We start from the raw sequence: 11,375 nt of genomic DNA on the forward strand, positions 1-11,375 counted from the left end.
GAGGCTGGATGCCTACCTGGCTGGACTTATTTGAGTCCCGTTTCTTGTTTTGGGGTTTTGTTGTTCTCCCGCCCTGGCAGGGGGTCGGGCTAGAAGATCTACTAGGTCCCTTCCGACCCTAAATCTATGAAACTATGAAACTATGCTTTGAGATTTTAAGACATGAAGAGTGGGATTTTCAAAATGTAATTTAGACCTAATGTAAGATCTCAGGTGAGCCAGGGGCCTGTGACCCCCTTTGATGTGGCCTGCCACCCAGGACTGACCCTTTGAAATAGCCCTTCAGGGCCAAAACACTGGGAACCCCTGGGGTGGATGGACCTTGAACCCATTGTTGTTTATATTAACAAAATAAAACCAATAAGAGATGCACATCTGACAATCAGTGTAGATTTCTTTTCTTTTTTTAATGAATGCACAGAAAGGGCTAAAAAGTGGAAACTTTGTTTTTGTGTTGTGAGAAGGAGATGGGAACAGTGTGGTCTGGACGCTCGCAGTTTCCCAGGTCCAAGGCCACCTTTCAGAACAGCCAAGTGCTGCTCACAGAAAGAGTGAGAACTTCATCCTCTGGCAAGGCCAAGGAGCCAGAAGCAAGGTCTTTGCTGCAGCTGCTGTCATTCTGCCTTGCAGTAAGACAGAGGACATATCTCTCACTTTATCACCATGCCTCTTTCTGACATTACAAGAGTGCATTGTAAATTGTACAAGGGGCCTGGGGGCCTAGGGCTCTGCAGTCCTATTTGTCCTCTGATACTCTTCCAGCTCATTTTTCCTGTTCATGGCTAGCTGCAGCTCCTGTTTGATCACTTGAATCTGCTTCTCCAACTCTGTGAGCTCTTGGATCACTGAGGTCCTAGCAATATTAAGGGAGTCTGCTTTCCCGTTGGTAGTCAGGGAAGTAGGAGTCTCTCTCCGCATTTGGGGCAGAGGTATGTCCTGGTGCTGCCGGGTGGTCACCTCGTTTTGCCCTTCGTCTGTGTAGATGTATTTCCGCCGGTGGCAACTGCCAGGGTTAGCTGTATTCCACACTGAGTGCTGACTGTTCCCTGCATTGGACCTGCACAAAGAGTTGATAATATTTAAAATTAAATCATTTCACTCTTCTGTGTTCACACAGCACTTCCAGGTGTGGGGGACATCTCCCAACATTTGAATAGGAGCCTCACACCCCAGGAAGGGTTCTGGTTGATAAAGGGTTAATTGGAAGACTAGTTACCTCCCTCAGCTGGGCTAATTGCAAGCCTGCAGCAGCTGGGGACTTGCCAAGGGTGTATGTAGAGCACAAGGCTTGGGGAGGAAGGGAGGATGGTGAGGGGATAACTTTCAGGAGGGTTACCCTGGGAAGAAGAATATGAGAGAGGAAGGAGACAAGCTGCCTTGCAGAGAGTGGAAGAGGGGAGGTAGGATCTGACCAGGGGAAACAACAAAGGGTGGATTTGCTTTAAATAGGCAGCCTTTGGCTTATACATCTGATAGTGGGGAGTGGGCTTGAGTTTCTTTATCCATTTCTCCCAGCAGAGTGATGGCTGAAATTGGTGGAGACTTTGAGTGCTGTTCCCTCTGCTCCAGCCCTATGATAAAGCCAGACATATGTCTAGCTCAGACAGAGAGCTGTTGTGGGGACTGGACTGGAAAGGCAAGGAGTCATGACTATGGCTGGGAAGGAGCAACAGAAGCCAGATTGCAGCCAGTGTGGGCAAAAGGTAGGAACTGGGCAGTCTAACAGGAGGATGACACTCAGATGTGTGACATCCTTGAAGAGCAGAACAGACCTGGCTCCAGCTGGGGCTACCAGGCTTGGAAATGCTGAGATCCCCACCTTAAACTGTGACTCCTAGGGATTCCTGGGTTCCCTGCTTGGCTGTGGAGAGCAGAGAACTGCTGCATGGTCTACTTGATGCATCTGCCCTGGAGCTGCAGGCTTCAGCAGCCTACCAGGTTTGAAAAAGTTTGTCAATACTCCCTCTCTTTGTGAGACGTTACATTTTCTGTAAATCATAATTTTCTGGTGCAAAATCAGTTTTGTCAGAAAATTTCAGGCCAGCTCTAGCAAAGGGCTGTAGGGGAGCCCAGAGCAGCTGGTAGGAAATACCACGCTAGCAATTTCAACCTGTCTCTGGTGGGGATGGGTCTGAAGGCCACTTGTACAAACGGCTCCTGACTCTCGCCATTAAAGGAACAGATGTCTAAAAAAACAGATAACAAGGGGCTTGATCCTGAGAGTTTATAAGCAAACTGCGGAGGCTGAGCATCGCTGATAATCAGGCTACTTCTTTCTAGATGCCTGGAAAATGGAGCAAAGAGTCGCCTCAATTTTGGCTACGTGGAGTTTGTAATGGTAAGAAACAGGAACGAAAAGTGCATTCAGTCTCGCACTTACTTGAGTAAATTGCCTTGAATCTAGTATGTATGGTTGACCAGTTGGCATTTAAACAGAGTAGAAAGACTCTTTGATAATCTTGTCTCTTAGGTGCTTATTTTGTTAAATTCACAAATGATGCAGTTCTCTGGTATGATGGGCTCTTAACAGCAGGGGGCCTCAGAAATGACACGTTTTCCAGCATTTATTGGCGTGTTTGGAATACATCTTGCAGCTTTAGGCATAGCAAGAAGTGGTTCTGACTGCATGTGTTTTCAGATTAGTACACTAAACAGCATGGGTGCTGCTTTTTTTTTTTTCCATCTAACTACAGAAAAGAGAGTGGAGAAAGTTTTAAGTATATCTGGTGCCAGTAATGCAGATCATACATTTAACCATGGATATCGCACCCTTTGAAGAAGTAGGTCAGGCCTCAGTGAAAAGCTATTTCCCCTAAGATGGCTATATAAAAGCTCTTATGACTCCAAAGAGCTCAGCAGAACTCCCTGAATTTCACTTACTCTTCTCCTATACAAGCCATTTGGCACGTGTAGCAAGTCTTAGTCATTTACCTACCAACAGAAAAAAGGGAAAGTTTGATAACTCTAAATCCTGGATCTACACAAGGATTTGGGTGCCTGTCTGATTTCAAACTGGAGAGGCAGTGAGGTGTCTAAAACACACTCCTGTAGAGCTAGCCCTTAATATTTCCATAAAGTTTTATATTATCAAAAGTCGCATTATTCTTAAGAATGAGTCCCAGCTGCAGTGAGGTGGGCACAAACTATCATCCGCTACTTAAATAGTAAAGTGGAAGCAAAAAGGTTCAGTTGGCTTTCCCTTGGAAAGGGAGATGGAAAGCAGAAGATTGTGGGATGGTGGGAGTCCTAGGGAGCCTCATCCCACTATGTGAAACCATAGAGGCACATGATGTCACTCTCTCACATAGTTCTTGGCTGAAATAGCTAAGTGTTTATAGTGGAATCACAAGTGTTTTTTTTGCCAGAAACTACTTGAACACTTGTATGCTTATGTCTTGTACCAGGAAAAGGGCATATTTCCTGGTGCAAACATAATACCTGTCCATTATACTCAAATGCATTGTTCTCAAAATGGTTCAGATCTCACATAGCAGGTATAATGCGCTTTTTATGAGAAACCCTTCTTTGGAAGAAGGGCCTTACTCTGTATTAAGGATGGTATTAAAGACCAATATTTGAATGACTCCATCCATCCCCCCCCACCCCCTGACATACTACAGTCCAACACATAAGACTCTTCACAGAGCTGTCCCATTGCTGCTGCTTGTAGTGGTAGTGGAAGGTCCAAAGAGGATGGAAATAAGTCTTTGAATAGTAGCTATGTTGTCTATTACACGTGCATTCAGAGTTAGAGGTAGGTGGGGATCATAAAATAAATGAACCCCATTCCATGTTAGGTGTGGAGGTCGTGCGGATATGTGAGCAATGTCTTAGACGAGCCTTTCTGGAACTTTTGAATGAAGAAAGTATTGAAGGGTCCTTCTAGAGAAATGGCAGAAATAACTTGTGCTGTATTATAAATGGTGAGAAGTGGGGAAGTAGCAATAATACAACAACCTCCAGGAGGAATAAAAAAGTCATTTAATTGATTTGAGAGCACAGTGCATCCCCTGCTATATTAGTATTCATTATGGTTGTGTGTTGTAGGTTACCAGAAGCCTTGAGCTGAATTCATCAGGGTCCTGTTCGTACTGCAGCTTGAGCCATATTTTTAACAAGGGTGTTTAGAACCTGATAGCAGCAACCCTGTCTAATCAGAGGTTGCAAAACTGCCCTTCTGCATCTCCCCCTTCTTTTTAAGCATATTTTCATGGTTTTTATCTCTAAACCAGTTGTATAGGGAGTGTCTGCATGTATTTTCTGCACTTTGTCAGCAGAAAGCCCTGCCCAAATTGTATTATTCTGTGGTGTTCTGCTTTTATCTCTCAATTTTAGGGAGTGTTGGTTTTTTTTTAAACAGCAGCTAAAAAGCTTTCACATGGAAAAGAACACGGGAGCCAAGACCCCCACAAATACACTAAAAAGCTATTCTACGTTGGTTTCTTGGTGTCACTTGTTACGAAGTCTGGCACTTCAGGGGCCTGAACATTTCTGCATCAGTCACCTTTTTGAAAGAAGTTTCTTTGCACCTCCAAATGTTTGTGCTTCCGAATTTAAGAAGCTGCAAGGGAAAGGATGTGAGCATGATCTGAGCTTCCTTAAGAAGTGACAGAGAAGGTGGAATAAACACTGGAAGGATGAGCATTCATGTTTCTGTATATGTACAAATGTCACCCTTCATTTCCTCACATGACCCATTTGTCCGAAAGCCTACTTTTCAAGTACATATTCAATGACTCCAAAACTAATAAACCAAATGAAATCCATATTTGTGTCTCCATCATGATGGCAGAGAAGGTCTTTTCTTGGATACAAGTCATGGAGAGTTTTTTGGCAGTAACTTGCAAGAGTGCTACCTTGACTGATCTTCATCTTTAGTTGCCTATAGGGAAGCAACACTATATCTAGATTTCCTTCATACAAGTACCACTTCAAAAACATTGCCACCCATGGCAACAATGCTCAATTGAAACCTTTCAAGTTCTTTCTTAATGTGAGCCAGCACCCTGTTTTAGGATGACATACTATCCTTATGGTTCAGTTTGTTTGTACTTTGTTTAAGATGCTTGGTGTTTTATAGAGAGACATACAAACAAGGTGCTTGCTTTTTGGGTTGGTCCCCGATTTATAGTCAATTCTTGTGGCAAAATGGTTGCCTGGAGCCTGGGTTTCAGTATTAGGGTACCCTTCGTGGAAGACAAGATTGCCCTACATGCTGTTTGGCCATCTTGTGTCTGGGATGCTGCCTGGACATCCCCCATGCTTGGCAAAAAGGTAACAGAGGATAAAAAGGAGTGTCAACATTTATAAAAATGTTGGGCTGGCAATGAGTATTGGGAAGATATTTGGGTTTTTTGGATTTATGAATTCTAGTGTGGACAAAATGTTAATGAATAAAAATATCTCCTTATTAAATTAAAACTATTCCATTTTTCCTTCTCTCTGCACATCTGAAGAAGTGGAGCCTGCGCTATTATTGGCTAATCATCAAAGTGACAGTTTTCTCTGAGCTTCTGTGGAATATCTTTAGGTTCATAACTAAATAGCCAGTCTGAACAAATTTAGTTTCAAAATAAGCCTATAAGGCAACTTCTTACCTCTTTTCTACTCGTTTTGTCTTGGGCTCATGTTTTTCTTCAATAAATGAACTGTTCAGCGCACGATGTAATCTCTAGTGAAAAACAAATTGGAGCAATTTCAGTGCAAATAAAATGAAATTTCCCCCTCTTCTTGGGATGGACTTGGCATGTGATCTGCCTGAATACAGGTACAGCATTCTACCCCTGTCCACCCAGCCACACATTCAGGGATACAAACAAACGTTAACCTCATATATACTGAGATGGAGGTTTCCTACTATATCGGGAGAAAAGTGGGGTTTTGGCCTTAATATGAATCTTACCTTGCTATAACATTTTAAGAAAGAATGGATTTCCCTGTGGTTCTTTTTCTTGGTATCTCTAAAATGCAATTTTTGTACCTTTTATGAAGTTATTAACCAGCAAGACTGCTACTTTTTATGTACTACCAAAGGCAGACAGAAAAAAACTGATTTGCCTCAGCTTCATAAGAAGAATGACCAAGGAAATGAGCTCACATTTTTTGTATGTATAGAAAGCGTAAGAGCTGATATTCCAAAATAAAATACAAGATCATAGAAAATTAGGGCTGGAAGAGACTTCACAAGGTCACTTAGTCCAATCCCCTGCTCAAGGCATTATCATCCCTAACTAAAGCATCCCAGTCAAGTATTTATCTAACTTGTTCTCAAAAGCTTCCAAGGATACTTGTATATCCTTAACAAGCTACAGTGTAGTGTGGATTCTACCTTTCCAAGAACTCAAAAGTACTCAAGTGGGGCTATTTCTACTACCAACTATGTTTAAAATATCCTCTTTTTCTCTTTACAGAGAAATACTATAGTTCTTCTTGGTTCACAACTTCCAGAAATGACTCGGCACTCAGCCAAAACCTAGTCTGTCCAAAAAAGGTTTTACCCTAACTAGCAGTGTGTGGGATACAAGTCCACAGCCATCCTCTTATGAGTAGACATAATTAAATGGAGGTCAGTGATGTCATGCAAAGGTTATACCAGCTGGTCTCCTCTCTTATTCTATCTCCTACATGCCTGCATGCATGATGAATGACATCTGAATGACAGTAACAGCTTAGGAAGTTCCACAATGACTCCTAGTGTTGCTTCAAGAATGTGTCTTTGACTAGGAACAGACATTGCATTTCACCTGGGACCAGTTGTACCTGTGTCCTGGGACAGAAAAGTCCTGGGATTGGCATGTATAGTAAAATCTCATTAATTTGATATTGGATAGTTCAAAGTGTTGGCTACCTCACCTCAAAAATATTGTCATGCCCCAGCCAAAAGGATAGATTTTTGCATGTATTACAATATGGATCATATGAAATATGGCTACTTTCAAATTCAAAGCCATTTTTGGTCCTTTTGGACCATAAACCCATAAAAACTGGTTTATTTACTTCAAAATACAGTACAGTAATACCGTGTAGATAACACTGCAAAACTAGTCTGCAGGGATGGTGTCCTTTTCTAGTCGTTGTATGCCATGCATAGCAACAGCCCCACTACTGATCAATAACATGCCAGTAATTTTATATTGCCAGAACTGTACATACCTCTCAGTTGTGCGTAAGTCCAGCAGGGCTGAGTGTCATGGCAACCAAGAGGAAGTATAATGAGTTAACAATTTTGCAGAAGTTGAAAGTGATATACGAGGTAGATAAGGGAGAGGAGATCCAAAATGGGAATTGCTAAAGAGTATGGCATTTCTCTTTCTACACTTTCAACCTATTTGAAGAAGCAGGATTCAATAGAGAAGATTGTAACGGAAGGATATGAAACTGGGGCGAGGAAAAGAATCTGAGGTACAAAGCATTCAGAATTAGAAAAATAACTATTTGAGTGGTTTTGTGATGTAAGGTGAATACTATTCTGATATCTGGGAAGCAGACAACATTGCATTGAATCTAGGAACCAAGTTTCAGTGGTTTAATGTTTGGCTCCAGAGAGTCCAACCTTGTCACAACACCTTTAGGCTTTCTGTACTCAGCGAAGAATATTCCATCAATGCCATGGCTACATAAAATTAGCATGGAAATGTGAAGCCAATTCTGGATAAATACATGCCAAAGAACATGTTCAATGCTGATGAGATGGCACTTTTTTTATAACCTGCAGCCTGATAGCACAGTGGCACTTAAAGGAGAAATGTTTCACAGTGGGGAGAAAAACAAAGAAAGGTTCACTGTACTATTCTGCTTTAATGCCAATGGTAGTGAGAAACTACAGCCACTACTGGTGGGGAAGTTTGAAATAGTGTATGAAGGGTGTGAAACACCTGCAGTGCCTATACAGGGCCAACAATAATGCATGGATGACAATTAACTTGTTTTGAGAGTGGCTGCTCCAATTTGAAGAAAAAACGGCATGCCAAAATTGATATGTGCTTCTACCAATTGATAATTGTTCAGCTTACAATTGGGAAGGACTAGGACTGAAGCACATGTGATCTTACTTTCTCTCAGCAAACACCATGAGCTACATGAAGCCCCTAGATCAGAGAATAATACACCACATTAAGTCGGCATACCAGAAACAACCAGCAAGTTACCTGCTGCAGGGGGTTTCCTGGAAAGCAACAGTTCCACAAGAAAGGAGCATTCCTGATGCTATGAGGAATGTCATTATTGCATGGGATAAAGTTCCACTCCACATCATCACCAGTTGTTTTGTAATGGGAGGGTTTGGCACCAAGGCTGGCAAAAAAATTGAGTTTAAGCAAGATGTGATTGGCCTGCTGCTCACAAACAGGGAAGAATTGGTGGGGAGTGTTGTAATGGATGGCAACTTGGGCAGCAGTGACCATAGGATGATTGGGTTAAGGATCCTGAGGAAAGGAAGGAAGGACAGCAGCAGAGTTAAGGACCTTGGACTTCAGAAAAGCCGACTTGGACTCACTGCCCACAGAACTTATGGGCAGAGTCCCTTGGGAGGCCAGTCTGAGGGAGGAAAGGAGTCCAGAAGAACTGGATGTACTTTAAAGAAACCCTACTGGGGGCACAGGAAGACTAGCAAATATGGCCGAAGACCAGCTTGAATTAGCAGGGAACTCTTCAGTTAGGTAAAACACAAAAAGGAAGCTTACAAAAAGTGGAAATGTGGACAAATGACTGGGAGCATTGCTTAGGCATGCAGGGATGAAGTCAGGAAGGCCAACACGCAATTGGGGTTACAGCTAGCAAGAGACGCAAAGGGTAACAAGAAGGGTTTCCACAAATATGTCACCAACAAGAGGAAGATCAGGGAAAGCATTGGGTCCCTTAGTAAATAGGGAAGCAACCTAGTTACAGATGAAGTAGAAAAGGCTGAAGCACTCAATACCTTTTCTCACCTTGGTCTTCACAGGCAAGATCAGCTCCCAGACTACTGCATTTGGCAGCACAGTTTGGGAAAGAGGGGAGCAGCCAACAGTGGCAAAAGAACAGGTTAGGGACTATTTAGAAGAGCTGGACATGTACAAGTCCATGTAGAAGGATGGGATGCACCCAAGGGTGCTGATGGAGTTGGCTAATGTGATTGCAAAGCCACTGGCCATCATCTTTGAAAACTTATGGTGGTTGGGAGAAGTCCTAAGTGGATTGATGGCATAGAGTGCACCTTCAGCAAGTTTGCAGATGACACCAACCAGGGGAAAAGTAGATATGCATAAGGGTAGGGACAGGATTCAGAGAGACCTCAACAAATTGGAGGATTGGAACAAAGGAAATCTCATTAGGGTCAATAAGGAGAAGTGTGAAGTCTTGCACTTATGATGGAACAATCCCATGCACTAGTACAGGCTGGGGAGCGACTGTAAGCTGAATATGAGCCAAAAGTAAGCCCTTGTTGCAAAGAAGGCTACCTGCATACTGGGCTGCAGCGGTAGGAGTACAGATCAGGGGAAGTGATTGCCAGCAGATCAAGGGAAGTTATTATTCCTCTCTATTCAGCACTGGTGAGGCCACATCTGGGGTACTGTGCCCAGTTTTGCCTCCCACCCCCCCCTACAAAAAGGATGTGGAAAAATTGGAGAGAGTCCAGTGGAAGGCAATGAAAATCGTTAGGGGGCTGCAGCGCACAACTTATGAGGAGAGGCTGAGGGAACTGGGCTTATTGGGTGTCTTTACATGTGCTCTGGTGTGGGGGTGGGGCTTTTTAATTACAGCAACTCTCAGGAGCTACTGTGATTAAAATGTCTGCAGTGTCTCAAGGGAGACAGTTCCCAAGCTTCAAAATGCCAGTAGGGGTGCTTTAACTAAAGCTCGTTCAAAAAGCTTTCATATTGCTAGTTAAAGCATCCCCGCTGCCATTTTAAAATACTGGGAAGCTGAGTACACATGATGCCGTGGCTGCTGGAGCATTCAGATGAGAACATTTCAGCAGACTCAGTTAATCAAGTCTGCTCTGAAGTGCTTTAATTAGAACATGTTGGAGCAGGCATTGGGCACATGCAGAAGTGCTCATTTAGTCTGGAGAAGAGAAGACTGAGAGGAGATTTAATTGCAGCCTTCAGTTACCTGAAGGGGGGTGTTCAAAAGAGGATGGAGCTAGACAGTTCTTAGTGGTGGCAGATGACAGAACAAGAAGCAATGGTCTCAAGTTGCAGCAAGAGAAGTTTAGGTTATATATTAGGGAAAGTGTTCTCACTGGAAGGGTAGTAAAGCATTGGAAAATGTTACCGAGAGAAGTTGTGGGATCTCCATCCTTGGAGGTTTTTAAGGTCCGGCTAGACAAAGCCTTGGCTGGGGTGATATAGTTGGGGATGGTCCTGCTTTGAGCAAAGGTTGGACTAGATGACCTTCTGTGGTCCCTTCCAAGCCTGATTTTCTATGATTCTAAGATGATCCGAACTGGGCTAAGCTTTAGGGAGAAATGGCCTGCCCCACTGAGGTCTAAGAGTTTTTGAATGTTGATAATAAGGTGCTAACTTTTGCAGAAGAAAGTGGTAAAAAAGCAAGTCAAGAAACCCCCATGGAGGAAGACATAGAAGAAAACAAGGAGTTGGAAGAAAATGAGGAGCAAGCACACATACCATGAAAGGATGCATGTGCAGTGCTTGCAGTCCTCAGTTCCATACTGAATGCCAATGCTGCTGCCATGGATGAGGGATTAATGAAAGCTGTGGGGGAAAAAAATCAATGCATTTGTCCATAACCAATATGAGAAGATGGTCAAGCAGATCACAATATACTTTTCTTTAAGAAACTGAGAGAGATTATACTGATGGGTTACATCCAAGGGTACTCAGGGAGCTGGCGAGCATCATAGCTCAGCCCCTGGCACGCATCTTTGAGAGTTCTTGGCGCTCTGGTGAACTGCCCAATGATTGGAAGAGGGCCAATGTGGTGCCTGTCTTCAAGAAAGGGAGGACAGTAAATCCGACAAACTACAGGCCCATCAGCCTGACCTCTATCCTGGGGAAGGTCTTGGAAAAGATTATCAAGGAGACCATCCTTAACAGACTAGCTGAAGGCAATATCCTGAGGGATACCCAGCATGGGTTTGTTGCGGGTAGGTCTTGCATGACCAATCTCATTTCCTTTTATGACCAGGTGACCTATCACCTGGACAAGGGGGAAGAGATCGACGTCGTATACCTCGACTTTAAAAAAAGCCTTCGATTTTGTATCCCACAATCACCTCTTGGCTAAACTGGCTAACTGCGGCCTTGATGTCACCATGATCCACTGGCTGGGTAACTGGCTCTGTGGTAGGACCCAGAGGGTGGTGGTTGACAGGAGCCAATCATCTTGGTGCGCTGTGACTAGTGGGGTCCCACAAGGCTGTGTCCTAGGGCCTA

At 43.5% G+C, this 11,375-nt stretch overlaps 1 protein-coding gene across 1 annotated transcript in view; it reads right to left on the minus strand.

Moving 5' to 3' along the window:
* Positions 1–382: 382 nt before the first annotated feature.
* Positions 383–11,375, minus strand: part of GRIN3A (glutamate ionotropic receptor NMDA type subunit 3A) — a 160,988-nt gene continuing 149,995 nt past the window's right edge. The window contains exons 9-10 of the mRNA XM_019518201.1: positions 5,598–5,671; positions 383–1,057 (exon numbers count right to left, since the gene is read on the minus strand). Coding sequence (XP_019373746.1) covers positions 721–1,057; positions 5,598–5,671 — 411 coding nt within the window. The 3' untranslated portion in view covers positions 383–720. The remainder of the gene's footprint in view (positions 1,058–5,597; positions 5,672–11,375) is intronic.

Source organism: Gavialis gangeticus, unplaced genomic scaffold (assembly GCF_001723915.1).
Source record: "Gavialis gangeticus isolate Ggan-Ray unplaced genomic scaffold, GavGan_comp1, whole genome shotgun sequence".
Lineage (NCBI taxonomy): Eukaryota > Metazoa > Chordata > Crocodylia > Gavialidae > Gavialis > Gavialis gangeticus.